The 21,541-nt window shown below is 33.7% G+C and overlaps 1 protein-coding gene across 2 annotated transcripts in view; it reads right to left on the bottom strand.

The window, feature by feature from the left end:
* LOC145260468 (uncharacterized) overlaps positions 1-21,541 on the bottom strand; it is a 91,541-nt gene that overhangs the window by 30,397 nt on the left and 39,603 nt on the right. Inside the window, exon 1 of one of the 2 annotated variants that reach the window (XM_080118554.1) lies at positions 5,450-7,798. The exons of the other annotated variant lie outside the window; for it this stretch is intronic. Coding sequence (XP_079974680.1) covers positions 5,450-6,439 — 990 coding nt within the window. The 5' untranslated portion in view covers positions 6,440-7,798. Of the gene's footprint in view, positions 1-5,449; positions 7,799-21,541 lie in introns of those variants that run through there. 2 annotated transcript variants of the gene reach the window in all.

Below are 21,541 nucleotides of genomic sequence, written 5' to 3'. Positions count from 1 at the left end.
TATGGATGCCTCAAAGGGACATAAATAATTATTTCCAAAACGTAAAAACAGCACATTAAATCAAATACATTTCCAAAGTAATCTCGATAGTAACTATATGAAGAAACAATCATTTAATTTATCTTCCCTTATCTCCCCTTTGTAATTAATTAGATATTTGAAGTCAATAAAGTTGGTCGATATGGGTTACCATACGTAAAAAATGATCACATTTCACTCATCAGTTTTCGCCAATTAAACGCAAACCACTCGACAGATTTTCGATTTTTTTTTTCTTCCATCAAAGAAATACATGAGCTTTTGATTTAATATATTTGATTACTTCTTTATCGACTGATTTTTTTTTTTAAATATCTAAAAAAACATTGAATGAAATAGAAAAAATTGTCATAATTGTACAAAGTTTTCCGGACAATATAATAAGATGATAAGGTTTCACTTAAAAAAAAAAAAAAAAAAAAATCAACGCGTTTTTAAAAAAAAAAAAGGTTTAAAAGGTAAATATGCAAATAACTATTGTTTTTTTTTTTTTGGTTTGTTTTAAATTAGCTTATTTTATTAATTGGTCTTTTATCTTCAATTTGTGATATATAAATCCGAGGTAAGAAAATTAATTATTTTCATTTTAATAGATATTTCAAAATGGGGGGGGGTAAAAAAAATGCTTGTCTAGAATATTAGATTCGGTTTCTTGGAAAGAGCATAAAATTTCAAATTGAACCTGAAAATATCGTAAAAATTGAACCAATAAAAAATTTTTTATAGATGTTTAAAGTAAAAAGATTGAAAAAAATTTGCTGCTAGTGCACTTACTGATCCACACTATTTTTTAAATCGCATTTCCAAGTTTAATTAAAGTTTTATGACATGTTTTTTTTTTATTCAATTGTAAGGTTAAAGTAGAGAATAGGTACAAAACACCCTCCCCTCCCCATGTTAAGAATGGCTTTTTAAATAATAACGTTATTATTTCAGCACAGATCAATAGGTGCACTAGAACCAAAAATTTAACTCGTAAAATTTAATTGATTTCATTACGTAGAAAAAATGGCTGCATGAACACGCGCAGGAACTTTGTAAACACTGTCATTTAAAAAATAATATTTCTATTATTTTTTAAAAAAAACTTTAATAGTTTATTTTGGAAGTATATTCCATAAAAAAAAAATAAACAACCCACTTTAAGAGAAATTACGAGGTTTTTATATTTTATTCACAGTTTTGAGTTAGGGGTGTCAAAAATTCCCAAAACATTCTGACACACCTAATAACCTGCTGAAAAAAATTGAAAAACAAGACGAAAATATATAGGGGATAGTGTTGTACCGGTCGTATACATGAAGCAAAAATGGTTATTCAGTACACAAAGTTAAGACGCCAGGAGTGGACTCGATTCAGATAAAATATGGAACGGAAGTCACTAAACATGAAACGAAATACAAAACCATATGGAAATTATTTATTGCAAACGATTATTTTAGCTTTAACACTTCTTGCGCCATCATGAAAAAATAAATAATAATAAACTTTGATTTCGGTTTCGTAATTCAATTGAAGGTTTTATGATTTATTATTTATGACAAAATTATGTGATAAAATTTGTGAAAATTTTTTAATTATTTCCATATGAATATTTTTAAAAATATATTTATTTTATATTTATTTAGAAAAATATTTATAGAAATGTAAACTGTGAAAGCTTAAATTACATTTTTGAAATCAAATATTTCCATATGAATATATTTTAAATATAAAAAAAAATATTTATAAAAATGTATAAAACAGAAGTTTATTATTTTTTTATTGTTTCATGATTAAAAGTGTTTCCGTATTATTGCGTATTTCGTTTCATGCTAAGTGATATCCGTTCCATATTTAGTTAAACATAGTCCATTTCCAGCATCTTAACTTTGTGTACTAAATTTTTGCTACTCATGCACTAGCAATGTCAGAAATCGTCAGTAAAAATTCGCGGTAAACACTGAAATATTTAGACTTCCTGTCTTTCGAAGCTTATAACTTCTTGAAAACTGTAATTCAAACCCTAATTTTTTTTTTAATTAAAGGAGCAAAGACCAAAAAATTTTTAAAAAATAACAGGTTTAATAGCAAATTATGAAATATGTTTTTTAAATCGGTTTTCCTTAAAAAAAGATTTTTTTAAGAAACAACAAAATTTTACTTCCTTCGATTATAAAAAATATATAAATTCCAAAAAAAATACTTACCTATAAAAACTAGTATTCGATGAGGAGTTCAATTGTTAAGAATTTATCCATATTTATACTTATATTCCATGTCCTTTTTAAATAAAATACTTTTCTAAACAAGGATTAAAAACAAACGCGAACTCACATTTTGTTTTAACTGTTCAAATAAAGGGAGACAAGTCTGATTTTATTCGCCTTTATATTCTGGCTCCTTGAAGGGACACAATTAATGTGCCTTTTTAATGCGTGCTTTAAATTAAATCTAGTATTTCGGTCCTCCGTACTTAAAAACGGAAATTATTCACTTATAAATTTTATTGTTAAACAAAAAAAACAGTTGACCGATTTTTTTTTATTCTCTTAATGAAATACATGAGTTTTTGATCAACATATTTTAATACTTCTTTATCGACTGAATTTTTTTTTCTAAAAAAAAAAAAAAAAAGAAAGAAAACATTGAATGAAATAGAAAAAAATTGTTGTAAGCATCCCATATTTACTTGACATTCTAAGCATAATATAAGCTCCCACTTAAAAAACGACATTGAATTTTATTTTTTTTTACATGGTTTTACACTTTGAACTTTACAGGTAAATTTCCAAAAAAACTATTTTTTTTTTTTGTTTTAAATTACAATATATTATTGATCTTTTATCTTCAATTTGTGATATATAAACTTTTGGTACATAAATTAATTATTAAAATTTTAATAGACATTTCAAAATGGGGGGGGTGAATTTTAAAAGAAAAGTTTGTCCAAAATATTATATTTAGTTTATTGGAAAGAGCATAAAATTTCACATTGACCCTGAAAATATCATAAAAATTGAACCAATAGAAAAATTTGAATAGATTTTTAAAGTTTAAAGATTGAAAAATATTTAATTCGTAAAATTCAATTGATTTTATTACGTAGAAAAAAATGGCGGCATGAAGACGCGCCAGCACTTTGTAAACACTGTTTTTTTTTTTTTAAATAAAAAATAATATTTCTATTATTTTTTAAACAACTTTAATAGTTTATTTTGGAAGTATAATCCATAAAGAAAATAAACAACCCACTTTAAAATGAGAAATTACGAGTTTTTTTATATTTTATTCGCAGTTTTGTGTAAGGGGTGTCAAAAATTCCCTCAAAATTCTGATACACCTCATGCACTTATTTATCCTTGCCGAAATAATAACGTTATTATTTAAAAAGCCATTCTTAACATGAGGAGGGGGTGTTTTCTATCTATTCTGTACTTTAACCTTACAATTGAATAAAAAAAAAACATCATAAAACTTTAATTAAACTTGGAAATACGATTTAAAAAATAGCGCAGATCAGTAAGTGCATTACCAAAGTTTTTGGTAGTTCTACAGTTTATCGCCGAAAATGGAGACGCCATTTTTTTCGGGCACCTGTCGTTAAAATCAGAGGGAAAAATAAACAAATTCCTGATGAACCGGCCCCTTAATTAAGACACTTTATCAAATCTCCAATACTAACGATTACTACGATACTATCCCATTGATTACTGTACACGCAATAACCCTCATCCCCGAGTGGTCTCTGTGCCTTGATAAGTGGTGACCATGTAAAAAAAAAAAAAAAAAAAAAAAAGTATTTTAAACTATGGCCGAAGTAGGAAATAAATAACAAAAAAATTACAGAAATTATATTTTCTTAAAAAGACTTTTCAATAAATGTCTTTACAATTATATTTTGATACATTTTTATACAATAAACATTTTGGTTTACAAATGGCGCTTGCCCAGTTTAAACAATTATGAATATGTCATTTTCATTTTCTGTTTTTAATAATAATAATTATATATATACATTTTATGGAAAAGTTTTCCCGTTTTCATTAATTAAAACGAAATATTTCCAATTAAACAATTACGGATATATGTTCTCTTTCACGTTTTTTTTTTTTTTTTTTTTTTGTGCTAATGCAAAGAGTGATCCGCGTTATTTTTTAAATCGTATTTACACGTTTAATTAAAGTTTTATGATATGTTTTTTATTCAATTGTCAGGTTAAAGTACAGAATAGGTACAAAACACCTTTCCCTCCCGATGTTAAGAATTGCTTTTTAAAAATTAACGTTATTATTTCAGCACGGATCACTCTCTGCATGAGTACCTTTTTTTCTTTTTTTTTTTTTTTTTTTTCATAGTTCTTTTCGGAAGTAACATCGGGAGGGAAGTGTTTTTTACCTATTCTGCACTTTAACCTGACAATTGAATAAAAAAAAACATATAAAACTTTAATTAAACGTGTAAATACGATTTAAAAAATAACGCGGATCACTCTCTGCATTAGCACAAAAAAAAAGTGAAAGAGAACATATAGCCGTAATTGTTTAATTGGAAATATTTCGTTTTAATTAATGAAAACGGGAAAGCTTTTCAATAAAATGTATATATTATTATTATTATTATTATTAAAAAATGAAAATGACATTCATAATCATTTAAACTGGGCAAGCGCCATTTGTAAACCTAATTACTAATTAGTATTGTAGGGGCAGAGAAATTTAATTTTGTTGTTGTTATTTATTTCCTACTTCGGTCATAGTTTAAAATATTGATTTATCCCTCTGATTCTAATGACAGGTGCCCGAAAAAAAATGGCGTCTCCATTTCCGGCGATAAACTTTAGAAGTACCATTTTGGGGGATTTATCCGGGTACTTGTACAGTTTAATCAAGACATTAAAAAATGAAAATATCGAAAAAATGTTATATTCTACGTATCCGTTCTGAACTGAAGATCTTCAGAAAAAAATTTCACCTAATTTGATCGAGTAGTTTTTTTTTTTTTTTTTTTTTTTTTTTTTACAGCGGAAAAACACGTTTTTATGACAGCACGTTGAAGGTAGACATCTTGGATTTTTTCTTAATTTTTGTTTGGAGTTTAGAAACGCCACGGGAGATAACTCCAGTTAAAGTGCCGACACTCCCTCCCTATTTTTAATACTAGCGTTTCTTCCTAAGAATCGAACCTTTTGCTCGGTATCATAAATTGTTTCGCTGTAAAACAAAAACTACTTGATGAAATTAAGTGAAAACAAATTTTCGGAGAACTTCATTCCATAACGGATACATACAATTTAAACTTTTGATATTTTCATTTTTTAATGTATTGATTAAACTGTACAAGTACCTTTATCCGAATAATCAAGACACTAAAAATACATAAAATTGGAGAAAAAATATTGTGGAATTGTCGGGCTAAACTTGACACCTACCTCAAGTATGATTAAATCTCCAGAGAGCTGACGAGGGGGATCTTTTTTGGAGAGCAAAAATATCCTTTGGGGACGAGACGAGGGCTTATTCGAATGGTCACCATTGTGGTCGTTGATCTTCACAAAATCGGAAGGTGGGATGTTACTGCCGAGATCATCGTTAGCATCATGACGATCATCAGCAACAACATCTACGTAAGCATTTGTAGAATAATAGGAAGATGGCGAGACAATAGGGTGGCTATGTTCCTGCACTTGCTGCTGGACAGAAGTAGGATAAACGGGTTGCTGAGGGCCAATCGGGTTTTCAGCCATGTCAAAAAAATCTGGCGTTGGTGGCGATGGAGAAGAAGTCGGAATAACCACTTCTTCTTGTTTAAGACTAACATGCTGCTTTTGCAATTCGGTCTGTTCTGGTGGTGATGTGGGTGACAATGATGAAGAACATATAGGGTTTCTGTTAGGGTTGCTAGGATGGGCGGGTTCTTCCGTCCATACAAAACGCGGTTCGGTTTTTACGATAGTGGGAGGGGGCGCAGTAGCGGGACAATCAGTGGTTGTTGTTGTAATAAGAAATCCGGTTTCTTGATTTCTGGTTTCTTTAACCAAAGCCGCCTGTCTGTGTCCTCGGTTTACCTTGTGCCTCAGGAAAGCCGAATATTGCAAGTTTGTGCTCCCGACGTTAGCAAAGCTATTTTTCATGCCGGCGTTTCGACATAACAGACACATGGCGACTTCTCGACCCTGATCGTTAACCCCTCGTTCCAACCAGGGAAAGTCTGCTTTCCATTTATTGTTCCATTTGCGCTCTCTTGTCCGAAAAAGGGTCGGGTGTCGACTAGCTTTTGTAGGGACCGTTGTTGGACCAGAGAATTTTCTTTTGAACAACGGGGTAGCCATTGTCTTGTTGTGAATAATTGTCGTTGTGTGTGTTATTTGCGAATAGCGATGTTTATTTTCTTTTTTAGTTTTATTATTGGTCTTGGGCATTCTGTAGCATGGACAATAAAATGAAAAATGTCACGATGACATTTATTGGGTGGGTTTCTATCAGTATTTTGTTTAATTTCGATTTTTGAGCGACTATGAAAACTCCCAATATGACATCTTATGTCAGCTAATTTTTTCTTGTTCTAACGTAACACTGTTTGTGTTTCGAAATAAACAAACGCTTTAAAATACCAAAAACTTATTCAGGTAGGTAGAAGAGTAACTTATCTTGCTTTTGGTAACGTTTATTTGTGATATACTTTTTTAGTTTTATTGTCAAAATGTGCTTGACCTTTTTGACAGACTTCGAGTTTTCATTGCTAAAGATTTCTTGTCGCTTTTTGTGTTATTATTATCAAGCTGAACAACAATTTCATCAGTTTTTATCTGTTCCTTAACCTAAACGCAGATTCCATGAACAAAGCTTCTTTCTTAACTGCACGCCTGTGGAACTGTCCTCCGTTTTTCTGTTTTCCAGCTGACTACAATATGGTTGTCTTCAAGTCCAACGTAAACAAGTTCTTGATGAGCCGTTCCGCTTAAGTAATCCAATTTACCAAATTTTCACAACTAACGATTACTAGGATATTGTCCCATTGATTACTGTTCACTCTATAACCCTTATCATCGAGTGGCCTCTGAGCATTGATCATAAGTGGTGACTCCCATGTTTAAAAAAAAAAAGTTCAACTTATTTTAATTTTCTCAATGCGTTAATTAGCCTCATTATTAACACCGCTAAAACAAGCGACCTTATCTGTATCGACGAGGACGCAGCCCAGAATTTGGTTCAGGTCGGGCCTATTTGCTGTAACATTATTATTATAAACGTGTTTATAACTATTACTGCTATTAATACTACGATAAGGGTCAATGTTATTTTACTTCTTTTGGTCGCTAATCTCGGAAATAATCACAGATTTCTTCGTCGATTCTACCAACCTCTTTAATCTTTCAGCCACCATAAATCACTGGATGAAAGTTCGTTAGATATGTGCTAGCATCATCGGTTTCGTCTTTCTCTCAACACATCTCGCCTAAAGTCGATATCACTTCCACAAATGCTCCCTTCGCGTCAAACTGATATCATTGTTCTGGACGCGAATAATCTCATCACTTGAGATACTTGTTTATTTTTTGTTTTGGGAGTTTGATTTTTTTTTTTTTTTTTTTTTTTTTTTTACAGTTGTAGAGATATTTCTTTTTAGCTGTAGAAAAACGAGAACTCCTTTTTAGTATTCGTCTATTAAAAAAAATAAGGATTTTTTTTCGTCTTTTGTGTGATATCACGAAAGGCGACGCAGTAGTAGTAGCAGCAATAATCGCTGAAATGTGCCTTTCGCAAATGAAATTGACGCACTGACTAAAGAGTCCACGACGCAATTGACTCCCTTGTTATAATTTTATTATCTCTCTCTCTCTCTCTCTCTCTCTCTCTCTCTCTCTCTCTCTCTCTCTCTCTCTCTCTCTCTCTCGCATATATAGTTTATTGCACACCGAATAATACAAAATTACAATAACATGAATCAATACAATATCCATCGTGGATCTTTCTAGTTGTCTACGAAACTTTGAGATCATTACTCTTAGCCGGTCACTATCACCACAATACCGCATTCACACCTACTTATTTGAACCCCAATCGTTTTTGTAGATGAATTTATGTACATGTGTGCGTGTGTGAAAGAAGTAAGTCTATCTTCAAAAACTAAATTGCAGAAAAATCTTAAATGTCGTATTCCAAAAATCACTTAAATTGATCACTGATCAAGTAACTTTATGTGTGTATATATATATATATATATATATATATATATATATATATATATATATATATATATATAATCATTTTTTGCACTTTTTAGCAATTTAAATAGGAAATTATACCTGTTTTTAATCTCGATAGTTCGAATTGAGTTGTCTAGCGCTTATTTATTAAACATGGCGGATCAAAACATAACGTCTCGCTCTGTAATAAAATGTGATTTTCTTAGTTTAAACAAAAATACTAGGTCAATTTATGTGATTTTTGGAAGTTGATATCTTTGTTCCGTGACAGGTACATATATCAAAGATTTTTGGTCCTTGTTCATTATAATAGCAAAATTCGAAAATCAAAATATTGAATTTCCAGTAAAGTCAATGGTATCTACTTAATTGTCATGTCATAGTAATGAATATATCCATAAATTACAAAAAACGATACAGTAGAAAATTATTAATGAAATTAATTGCTAAAAAAGCAACCAGAGGTCGACTCGTCTGAAAACTGAAATATATAGCAAAACTCAATTTCCGCGAATTGTCTTTGAAAACGGTTTCATAATAAATTAATTTTCTACCTTATCGTTTTTCGTCATTTTTGGATATCGTAGCAGCCGAAACTTGCTACAATCACAGGTAGGAGCTAATTGTCGCGGCTCAAGATTTGAAATCCATTTTCTCCCTGGCTTGTTCCATCACAAGCCAGCTCTCAATCATGTGACCGAGTACATAAAAGGCGAAATCTGAAACTCTTACCCCTCTTTCTCTCTGGCTTCAGCCGGCAGCAGATTTTGCCTGGGTCTTTGGCCCCAGGCTGAACACAAGTACAACAAGTTAACCCGACAACCTCCTAACTCCCATTTGTTTTCACGTGCGGTATCCAAACATTCTTTATCATGCTACAGAAATGCTCTTGTCAATACACTGCCACACACACACCTACTACACACGTAAATGCACTGAAGACTTGCTCTTTCTTTTTCCTTTAACCGGCCTCCTTCGTTCCAACGACTGCTAGCTATAAACACGTGTAAACGGAACTATTCTCTCCTCAACAAACCGACAATATATTAAATCTATCTGTACACAAGAACACTTCAACCGACTAATCCATTTCTCTTTTGTACACGCTACTAACGAGGATGACAAATAAAGTTGCTTTTTGAATATAGAATGAAAATCCATTCCGTGGTCTCTTATTCTTTAATATGTTCATCACTGCGACATGGCAATTAAGAAGATACCATTGGTTTTACTCGAAATTCAATATTTCGATTTTCAAATTTTGTTATTATAATGAAGAAGTGCTGATTTTTTTTTTTTTTTTTTAAAGAGATTTTTCTGTACTTTTGTTTTAGAAATAGATTAAATTCTAAGTAAACAGCTTCTCTTTCTTTTTAAAGTCTACTTTCTATACTAATATAACCTTTTACAAGAGGCAAAGAATAATTAAAACGGTGTTATCTTTACAATTATTGTTTCCACTTCACTTCCGGTTGCTCTTTCACTTTTAATTGATTCTTAATGGTATCATTTGCTTATCAAATTGTTCTGCGAAAGTACAGTATAGATAAGGGAAGCCTTCCTCCCACATGTTAAAAAGGGCTTTTCTAAATAATAATGTTATCTATATATAAAGTTGAGTTTTTCGTCGCACTTACATTGATATTAAAGGCCTACTTTTTCTATTGGTGTTTATTTGCTTCCCCACAAAAGCAAAATGTGACACTAGGTTGTTTTTAATGTGGAAGAAAACCATCTCCCCAAAAAGGGGTACTCTGGAAGTAGGCAAAAATTTCCCTTACAGTGACTAAGGACAAAATAAACTTAAGTGTTGCACCAGAACAGATACTACACTGTGATTTATATATTTTATTTTGCCAAAGAAAATCAACAAAATAAAATTAGACACAAGGCCAATGAAAAAATTGGGGAGGGGGATCTATGGTCTTCCTCATCACTGTATCTTTGATTGGTCTACACTATTCCTAGCTAATCTTAGATACTACATTGTGATCTTAGCCCGAAGACCAGATCCTAATTTTTCTGTTTAAAAATTATTAAAACATTATACTCAGTCATGGATATGCAAGAGATTAAATAAAGGTTATCTAATTTGCATATTCTTTAAAAAACAAACTTTAATTAATTATTCATTTTTTGTGGTATCTTATTGGCTAATAGGTTTTATTTAACTATTACGCCTAGCTCTTTTTTTTTTTTTTTTATCAAGGCCCGGAGGCCACTCAGGGATAAGGGTTATTGTGTGTACAGTAATCAATGAGATAGTATTGTAGTAATCATTAGTATTGGAGATTTGATAGAGTGTCTTACTTAAGGGGGCGGTTTGTCAGGAATTTGTTTATGTTGGACTTGAAGACATCCAAGTTGTAGTCAGGTGGGAAACAGGCGAATGGAAGAGAGTTCCACAATCGTGCACTTCTGAGAAAGAAGCTCTGCTCATGGAATCTACGTTTGGATTTAGGCACAGATAAAGAGTGGGGAAAATTATTGACAGTAGTTTCAGCCAGACGGGTGTTTCTCCTGAAAGATTGGCGATGGGGGACGAGACATTGGAGCTCAGACGAGCACTTGCCATGGAAATAACGATAAAACAAAGACAGGCTCGCAACGTCTCTTCTGTGGAGAGAGGCTGCAGAGAAGAGAAAAGGGCATCCCCCACCAAATCACAAAGTCTATTTTGTACTCTGTCAAGGCAGGATAGGCTGTTTTTAGGAGCTCCTGCCCAGATGTGGCAGCAGTACTCCATCCTTGGACGTACTTGGCTTTTATACAGATAGAGAATTGCATCAGTAGTGAAATATCTTCTGGAGCGGTAGAAGGATCCTACCATTTTCCCAGCGTCCCTGGCAACAGATTTGATGTACGTGTTCCATTTCAGATCAGGAATAAAGGTCAAACCCAGAAGCTTGTCAAAACATGGAGCCTCCCCAAGACAAGAGCCATCCATTTCAATTGATGTCAGATGGGGATCAGAGCGTTGATGATGTAAAGATAGAAGCTTGGTTTTGGATGCATTAAAAGTGACCAGCCACCTCTTTCCCCATTGTACCACGCGCTCAAGATAAGAGGAGAGAGAATTAGAGAGAACTTTGTCATTTACGGCCTTTGATGTGTTGCCATAGATGGTCGTGTCATCAGTATAGATGTCAACGAATGATTTAAGTATGTGTTTTGGGAGATCATTGATGTCAATCAGGAAGAGAGTTGGGCCCAGGATGGACCCCTGGGGGACTCCAGCATTAATACTTTGGGCCTCTGATTTCTGTCCATCAACCACTACTCTTATGAACCTATCAGAGAGAAATGATTTAATGATTGAGAAAACATTTCCAGTAATACTGTAGCTGGAAATCTTGTGAAGTAGGCCCTTATGCCATATCTTATCGAAGGCCTTCGATATGTCAAGAGCAATTGCCCTGGAAAGGAAACCTTTGTCAAGAGATTCACTAATCCTATGTGATATAACCGTTAGCACATCTGCTGTAGATCTTGCAGATTGGAAACCATATTGCATGTCACTAAGAAGGTTGAAAAATTGATGCCTATTTTCTGATGCCAAAACGATTCTTTTAATTGTCTTTTTTATTTGATTTTGTTTAAAATAAAATTTTGGTAAGAATGATAAAATAATAAATGTTTATTGATTTTAAATTACCAGTAAAGCTAAAATCGATGGATCATCTTCCACAAGTGTATTTTGATGTTTAGGAAAATATCGGCATATTTAACATGTGTTTTTACGAAAATCGGGGAAAGCAACAATCTTATAGTTCAATAATTACAGTTTTATAAAGAATCAGAATCGGTAATTGTATCGGAATCAGAAATTTAGCACGGAATGGGAAAAAAATATTGGAATCGTCCCATCACTACTATTTACTATAATCGTCATTAAAACGAAATCAGTTTGTTTTTCATGATTTGTAATTTAATTATTTATTACTGTATTAAAAAAAAAAGAAAGAAAATGCTGCAGCAAAAGTACCACCATAAAATTATGGGTAACCTAGTCGAGTGCGGGTTACATAAATAGAAGATGGTTCCACCAAAATCACATAACCTGTTGATGTTAGATAATAAAATATTATTAAAAGGTTGACAAGAAAGTTCTTGCAGTTTTTAACTTTTAAATTCAGATGAACATATCTCGGCTCAGACAAAAATTTATTGATCGAAATAAGCACCATCAGAATCAACACACGTTTGCCAACGCAAAACAAGTGTATTTATGCCAGTAACGTAAAAATCTTGCATTCTAGCGATGATGAAGTCGCTGAAAGCGTTTTTAACATTGCTAAAGTTTTATAAGCATTTCTCATGCAGAAAGTTGTCGAGATGCTGGAAAAAGTGGTAGTCGGTAGGGGAGAGGTCTGGAGAGTATGACAGATGAGGCAGAGTTTCACAGACCAATTCCTTCAACTTCTACAAGGTCGGTTTAGCAACGTGCAGTTGGGCATTATCGTGGAGGAAAATTGGGCCTTTCATGTTGACTAATGCTGGCTGTTGTTGTCAAAATTTCTGACGTATTTCATCCATTTGTTGACAGTACATTGTCCGCCGTAACGGTTTCGCCTGCATTCAAAAAACCGTAATGGATGAGACCGGTTGCAGACCACGAAACAGTCAGCATGACCTTCTTTTGGTGCAACTCTGGCTTCAGGAAGTGTCATAGAGCTTCGTCAGCGTCTAACCACTGAGTGTCACCAGTTGTCGTAAAGAATCCACCTTTCATCGCAAGTCAGTTGAGAAACGGGTCGTTCTTCTTGCGTAAAAGAAGGAAAGCTGACACTTTATAAAGGCATTTTTGGGGGGGTTGTCGTTGAATTCACGAGGCATCCATTTATCAAGTTGTTTTGTTATCCCAATCTTTCTCAAGTGATTGGAAATCATTGTATACATTACATCTAATTCAGAAACAAGTTCTTGCACAGTTATGCATGGATTGGCTGTGACTAACGCTCTTAATTGATCGTTGTCAACATCCGATGGCCAACTACTACGCTCGTCATATTCAATACTCTCATCGCCACCACAAAATTTCTTAAACCACCATTGTGCTGTGCATTCAGTAGTGGTTCCTGCACCAAACGGTTCCTTGTTGCGAGCCTGTCTCTGCTCTTTCGTTATTTACATGGCAAGTGCTTGACTGAACTCCACTCTATGGTCCCCCTTTGCTAAACTTCCACAAAAAACACTCGACTAGCTACAACTATTAGAGACAATTTCCCCCACTCTCTATCTGTGCCTAAATCTAAATACAGATTCTATGAACAAAGCTTCTTTCCTAGAACTACCCGGCTGTGGAACACTGTTCTGTTAGCCTACTTCCCGATTGAATACAACATGGAAGCCTTCAAATCCAATGTAAACAAGTTCTTGTTGAGCCGTCCCCATAAATAATCACATTCTACCAATTTATACCATTAACGATAACTATACTATCACCTAACATTCATTTAACCCTCACCTCGAGTGGCTTTCATGCCTTTATAAGTAGTGACTCCCAAATAAAAGAAAAAAACTTTTTGCTCTTAATGATTAACTATTGTTTGTTATAGTAATGATGCCTGTGATTTGTCAGGGAAGGACCAATCATTTACTGCCTAATGAAACGAGTTGGGTCAAAAAGCCTGCATGATTTTAAATATTTTTCCTGTATTTTTCCTGGCAATTCATAGAAACAAGTATGTTCAACATAGTTCAGACTACCGTTTTTCTTTGTTTTTTTTTTTCATTTTCTTTTTTTGAAGATTGTAATGCTGGGTATGGGGCAGCCAAACCAGCTGCCAATATTGCCCTACTTTTTATTGAAACCAACCGAGAGTTCTTTTTAGTATCCTCACTGTTTCCTTAAGTACAATTGTCTGGATCTTTTTTTTTGCACTTGGTTCACCAGGAATATTAGTTAGGTAGTACTTCAGGTTCTTCTTCATAAGCCCCGTAGCACCTATTGATATCTCTCTAAGATTCCAGTTTCTTTTCATATCATACATGAGACTTTGATATTTGGTCTATTTCTCTCTTTCAGCTATAATAGGTATTAACATGCTCCAGGAATTTGGCAGACAGAAATAGCAAGTGAGAAAAATGATTAAACCAAAAACACTTTGTATTATTGGATTCTTTGGACAATCATTTTTATCTTAAGTGTTATTCTCGTGATGATGCTGGCAGTGTAACTTCTGATTTTCTTCAGGTATATCTTGTCGAACTCAAAATTCTGTCCAGATTCTCGAGTTTGATTGAAAGATTCCCAAATTTGATAAGATACACCCAAAGACGGTCGAAGGTTACCATCTATATATATATAAAAGCGAAAATGTATGTTCGCTTTTTGTGTATGTCCAAGAAAGGCTTTTTTCAGAGAAGCGGTCGGTCGCCTAACAAGGACTTTTGGTTCTTGCCAATCAATTGCCCAAAACATTAGCATGCTCAATGTGGCGACTATGTAATATTTGTGTATAATAATAAAAATATATTTTGCTCTTTTTTATTGAGCACTCTTAATAACCTCGTTTTTAATTCATGATGAGTATTAACTCTTGAATACATTTAAGTTAGTATATATATATATATATATATATATATATATATATATATATATATATATTAGTGTTGGGATGATTAATTGGAATCGAGAATCGCAAAAATCAGAATATTTTGGGGTATCAGAATAGGTATTGGAAAAATTCTAGCCCAATTTCTGATTCCAAAACAATTCTTTCAATTTTTTAACAATAAAAAAATAAAACAAACACAAATTTATTTATCTATTAGAAGTTGTGCATTTACAAATTAAAAGTAAAGGTCACGGAATGGGCTATAAATCCTACTCTCAGATTTAACATTGATTCTTAGAGTTTAATTTATTTCTTTGATTGTAAACATCCCTTTGTAAACCTTTGTTCACATATTCGCTAAATGTTTCAGGGAGTTCACACTTGATTATTAAAAGATTTAAAATGCTCTGGACAAGGTTTTTACATTTTGTTGGTGCCATCTGGGCACTGTTGTCAGCTTCTGAAATAATCAATTTTTGTGGTACTTCTTTGCTTTGGACACAAGTGAAAAGTATAACTAAAAATCTCACGATGAATTTATCAAAAACTTGGATAAAATACATAAAGGGAAAATCTTTAGAATTTTTTCAAATTAAAAAGGAAATTATACCTACATTTAAGCTTAGACCCCCACCCCCTAGAGAAGAATGAGATTTGAGCATTTGTTAATGTAATTAACAGAACAAAAAAAAACAAATGAAAAACAAATATGCAGCAAATAAATATTACCAAAGGCAAGACTTTTCTACCTACCTGGATAAGTTGATTTGTGTTTAAATTTATTTTAAAGCATTATTTAGTTCAAAACAGACTTAGTGTTCACTCTGTTGAGTTAGAATAAAAAATAACTAATTGTAAGACCTTCAGAAGAACCCTTGACAACTGCCTAAAATCGAAAATTAAACAAAAAACTAGTAGAAACAAATCAAATAAATATCAACAATCGAGCGAAAATGTTATGTTCTTTCAGTTTTAAATTTTTGAGCGGTTAGACAAGATTAAAAAGGCAGAATGGGCCAGAAATTATTATCATTTTACGTTAAATTTATGCGTCAAAATTCTTTCTTACTCAAAATTCTAAAATAATTGTTTTGTTTTTTTTTTCTTTCTACCACATAGCAATCTAAAAAAAAGTAGAATCTCATTTGAGGGAAATGATTTAGCTAAAGGTGTTAATCTATTTGCCATTATTATTATTCATATTATTCATATTATTATTATTATTATTATTATTATTATTATTTGTATTTTGTTTTTCTTTTTATATTAACGCAAATCAATCTAATAACCAAACAAATCTTTATAGTTGCCAAAAAAAAAAAAAAAAAGAACATGAACATTTCTTCTTAGAAGGAAGGTAGGAAATAAATAACAGAGACCCGTCCTAATGTTAAGAATGTTTTTTTAATAGTAACATTATTATCAGGATGACAAGAAATGTCTTGCGGTTTTTAACTTTTAAATTCAGATGAACATATCTTGGCTCAAACAAAAGTCTATTGATCAAAATAAGCACCATCAGAATCAACACATTTTTGGCAACACAAAACGTGCCAGAGGCATAAAAATCTTACATTCTGGTGACGATGATATCGCTTAGGTTTTTTAAGCATTTCTCACACAGAAAGTTGTCAAGATGCTTGAAAAAGAGGTAGTTGGTAGGTGAGAGATCTGGAGAGTATGGTGGATGAGGCAGAGTTTTGTAGCCTAATTTGTTCAACTTTTGCAGGGTCAGTTTAGCAACGGGCAGTCGAGCAATGTCATGGAGGAAAATTGGGCCTTTTCTATTGACTAATGCTTGGTGTTGTTATCAAAGTTTCTGATGCATTTCATCTATTTGTTGATGGTCCTGGATATGACCTTAAACTATATCCAGTGGTGAGGCCCCAGCTTGCGGACTTTGGAGAGTGTGGAGCCACCCTTTAATTGCCATTGCTCCCAGGTCCACTCTGACCCGGAGTGGTAGTACCTGTTAGGGTCCCAACTATGGATTAAATAGAAACCGATTTGAAAACAACAAATATATTCTTTTAAAAGATTTTTCGTAAAAATCTTTGGATTCGGCATTAAATAACCTGAAAAGGGTTGATATGCCGTAAAACAAAAACAACCAACCTATTTGTTGACAGTACTTTTCTGCTGTAATGGTTTTGCCTGCATTAAAAAAAACTGCAATGGATGAGACCGGTTGCAGATCACCAAATAGCCAGCATGACCTTCTTTTGGTGCAACTCTGGCTTTGGGAAGTGTCATGGAACTTCATCGGCATCTAACCACGCAGCTGAGTATCACCAGTTATCATAAAGAACCCACTTTTTACCGCAAGTCACAACCCAGTAAAGAAACGGGTCGTACTTGTTGCGTAAAAGAAGGGAAGATGACACTTTATAATGGCGTTTCTTTTGGTTGTTGTTCAATTCATGAGGAATCCATTTATCAAGTGTTTTTGTCTTTCCAATCTCTCTCACATGGTTGGAAATCGTTGTATACATTACGCCTAATTCAGAAGCAAGTTGTTGGTTGGTTGGTTGGTTGTTTTTGTTTTACGGCATATCAACCTTTTTCAGGTTATTTAATGCCAAATCTAGTTATTTTGAGGAACGATTTTTAATGGAGCTTTTTAAGTTGGATTCTATTTAACCCATAGTTGGGACCCTAACAGGTACTACCACTCCGGGTCAGAGTGGACCTGGGAGCAATGGCAATTAAAGGGTGGCTCCACACTCCTCAAGGCCCGCAAGGTGGGGCATCACCATCGGATATAGTTTTAGGTCATATCCAGGACCTCAAACAGTTGTGTGTGGATTGGTTTTAAATGAGGCTTTTATTGATTGTTGTTCGAACATCTCCAAGACTCATCGCCACCACAAAATTTCTTAAACCACCATTGTGTTGTGTGTTCAGTAGTGGTTCTTACACCAAATGCTTTGCTTATATAGCTAGCTGTTTCAGCAGCTTTTCGGTCTAGTTTAAATTGAAAGAAGAAAATTGTGTGAATTTACTTTCTTTTTTTTTCCATCTTGTATTCAATGTTCTAATAAAACAATTGTAATTTAAACGATTAGATAAAGCGCAAAAATGCTCTTTAAAATGATGTATAAAGTAGACTTATTTGAAAATACATCATTTGAAATCAAAATTAAAAACTCTGCAAGAACCTTCTTCTCAACTTAATATATAGAAACTCATCCTTGACATGGGATGGGTTTTGTTAACTATTCTGTTCTGAAACTGCTTTCTTATCGTTCATACTAATCGTCGATTCTTTTTAATCGTTTTTGAAATTTCAAATGGCATTAACAACAACCAAATGCAAATGATATATGTTTTAAAAGAAAAACAAATCTTGTCTCACAATTTTCAACAAATTACAACAAAAACATTAGAGAAACATATTTAGAAAGATCTACTTTTTTCATATATGCACCCCCCCCCCTTTAAAAGGTATTTTTATGTTTTGCAAAATATATGCAAACATTATATGGGAGGCGGGTGGGGATACAGTCATTTGAACATTTTAAAAAGGCATCAAATCTTTAATTAACTGTTATGAAATTTTAAAAGAAACTGGAATCAGAATCAGTAATTGTATCCGAATCTGGAGAAATTTTGGAATCGTCCACTTACTAATAATTAATAATATTTTTCATTACACAAAAGTTAATGAGTATAAAAATTAGTGATGGGACGATTCTAATATTTTTCCCGATTCCGATACAATTACCGATTCCGATTCTTTATAAATCTCTAAATATTTAACTATAGAGTTGTTATTTTCTCCGATTTCTGTAAAAAAAAAATGTTAAATGTGCAGATATTTTCCTAAATGCCAAAACACATTTGTGGAGGATGATCTATTGATTTTAGCTTTACAAGTATTTTTTATATCAATAAACATTTATTATTTTATCATTATTACCAGCAATGGAAGATTTTACTTAAAACAAAATCAAATTAAAAAAATAGAAAATTGAAAGAATCGTTTTGGCATTGGAAAATAGGCATCAATTTTTTCGATTCCAATACCAATTCTGATACCCCAAAATTTGTTGAATTTTTCCGATTCCCAATTCCGATTAATCGTCCCAACACTAATAAAAATGTTTGACGAAATAGGAAAGAAAGATTAAAGACCTTCCACATCTCCACTGTATTTCCACGATGAGACCTTTTTTTTTTTTCACCATGCTGTTTTTTTTTACGATCCAGCAAACGTCTTTAATAATTTTTAACATCCAACATCATTTGTTTTAGCTGCCAATTCAAATTCCTCGCTCTCATATGTATATATACAAAGATTAAAAAAATATATATTAATTTTAGTCCATAAACACTTCACACATTTTGAATTCAAACAACTATGATCTGTTTGAAAAAAGAGTAAAAACATTTTCGCGTCATAATCACACTATTTTTTTTTAATTCTAATGACTATGTTTCGTTACTGACAAAAATAATATTTCTATTCACTTTACAAACACACTAAATGTTTTCAAATATTTTCCTTGTGTGTTATTTCTTCAGATCGATCATCTTGAGAAATTCTTGCAATAAACACAAAATTTTGATGATTATGCAAATAATTTTTTTTCTTTCTTTTTCGATTTCCATCACATTGGAATATAATTTCCATATTTATTTTTTTTTTTACATGGAGCTCACCACTTATCAAGACCCAATGGCCAATCGGGGATAAGGGTTATTGTGTGTACACTAATCAAAGGGATAGTGTAGCAATAGTATTGGAGAATTGGTAAGGTGTCATTACTTAGTTCATCAGGAATTTGTTTGTGTTGGACTTGAAGACATCCAGGTTGAAGTCGGGAGGGAAACAGGCAAGCGGAACAGCGTTCCATGGGCATGCAGTTCTAAGAAAGAAGATTTTTTCATGGAATCTACGTTTTGATTAAAGCACAGATAAGGAGTGGGGGAAATTATTGACGGTGGTTTCAGCTAGTCGGGTGGTTTTTGAAAAAGATTGGCGAGGGGGGACGAGAGAATGGAGCTCAGACGAGCACTTGCCATGGAAATAATGATAGAACAACGACTGGCTCGCTACGTCTCTTCTGTAGAAAAGAAGTTGCAGGGTAGAGATAAGGGCATTCCCCACCAAGCCACAAAGTCTATTTTGTACTCTGTCAAGGCAGGATAGACTGTTTTTAGCAGCTCCCGCCCAGATGTGGCAGCAGTACTCCATCTTTGGGCGTACTTGGCTCTTATATAGATAGAGAATTGCATCATTAGTGAGATATCTTCTGGAGCGGTAGAAGGATCCCACCATTTTCCCAGCGACCTTGGCTACAGACTTGATGTATGTGTTCCATTTAAGATCAGGAGTAAAGGTCAACCCCAGAAGCTTATCAAAACATGGGGCCTCCCCTAGACGAGAGCCCTCCATTTCAATTGATGCCAGATGGGGATCAGAGCGTTGATGATGTAAGGATAGGAGCTTGGTTTTAGATGCATTATAGGTAACCAGCCACCTCTTTCCCCACTGCACCACACGCTCAAGATCAGAGGAGAGAGAATCAGAGAGAATATCATCATTTACGGCCTTTGATGTGTTGCCATAGATGGTTGTGTCATCAGCATAGATGTCAACGACAGATTTTAGTATGTGTTTTGGGAGATCATTGATGTAGATCAGGAAGAAAGTTGGGCCCAGTATGAACCCCTGAGGGACTCCAGCATTAATACTGTGGGCCTCTGATTTCTGCCCATCAACCACTACTCTTATCAGCCTATCTGAGAGAAATGATTTAATGACTGAGAAAACATTTCCAGCCATACCGTAGCTGGAAATCTTGTGTAGTAGGCCTTTATGGCAAACCTTTTCATAGGCCTTTGATATGTCGAGAGCAATTGCCCTAGAAATGAAGCCTTTCTCGAGAGATTCACTAATCCTAGGAGATATAACCGTTAGCACATCTGCTGTAGATCTAGCAGAACGGAAACCATATTGCGTGTTGCTAAGAAGGTTATTTCTGTTGAGGTGGTTGATTACTTCTCTATTTATTGTGGATTCCAGCAACTTACTCATGACACACAGGAGACTTATTGATCTGTACTGAGAGGGGGATGACTTATCACCTGAATTCTTAAATACAGGGCATACTGATGAGGTTTTCCAGGGTGTTGGGAAGCACTTCTCCTTAAGGCAATGCTTAAACAGTTTGGTAAGTATGGGGGCAAGTTCTGGTTATAATTATTTTAACACTATAATTGGAATACCGTCAGGACCAGTTGCTTTACTGGAGTCAAGGTTCTTGATTAGCTTGGCGACCTCACGCACAGATATTTGTATGTCGCATAGCGTGTTGTCTGTTATAGGAGGGAATATGGGGAGTTGATGGCCTTCGTCGCACAGGGTAGAATTTGCCGCAAAGTTTTTGGCAAATAGTTTGGCTTTGTCGGATGCTGTTGAGATGACCTCTGGTCCATTGATAATGTTTGGGATAGAACGCACTTTTCTGTTCAGGATCCTATTTGCTATTTGCCAGAACTGGTGAGAACCAAGCCGCTGCTCAGCTACTTTGGATTTAACGGATTGAGCATATAGTTTTGTTGCATTTTTTATTACTCTTTTACAGTGGTTGCTAGCAGTCCTGAAAACAGCTTTAGTTTCAGTGGATCTATTACGTTGGTAGCTACGGAAAAAGTGATTTCTGTGTGCGATGGCAGCAGCACATTCAGGGGAGAACCATGGCGGGCTGTTAGGTTTTTGTTGGAATTTTTTGGATGGTATGAATTGGTC

Source organism: Euprymna scolopes, chromosome 36 (genome assembly GCF_053919585.1).
Source record: "Euprymna scolopes isolate OS-2025 chromosome 36, ASM5391958v1, whole genome shotgun sequence".
NCBI classification, from domain to species: domain Eukaryota; kingdom Metazoa; phylum Mollusca; class Cephalopoda; order Sepiida; family Sepiolidae; genus Euprymna; species Euprymna scolopes.
This window is presented reverse-complemented; position numbering and strand designations above follow the sequence as displayed.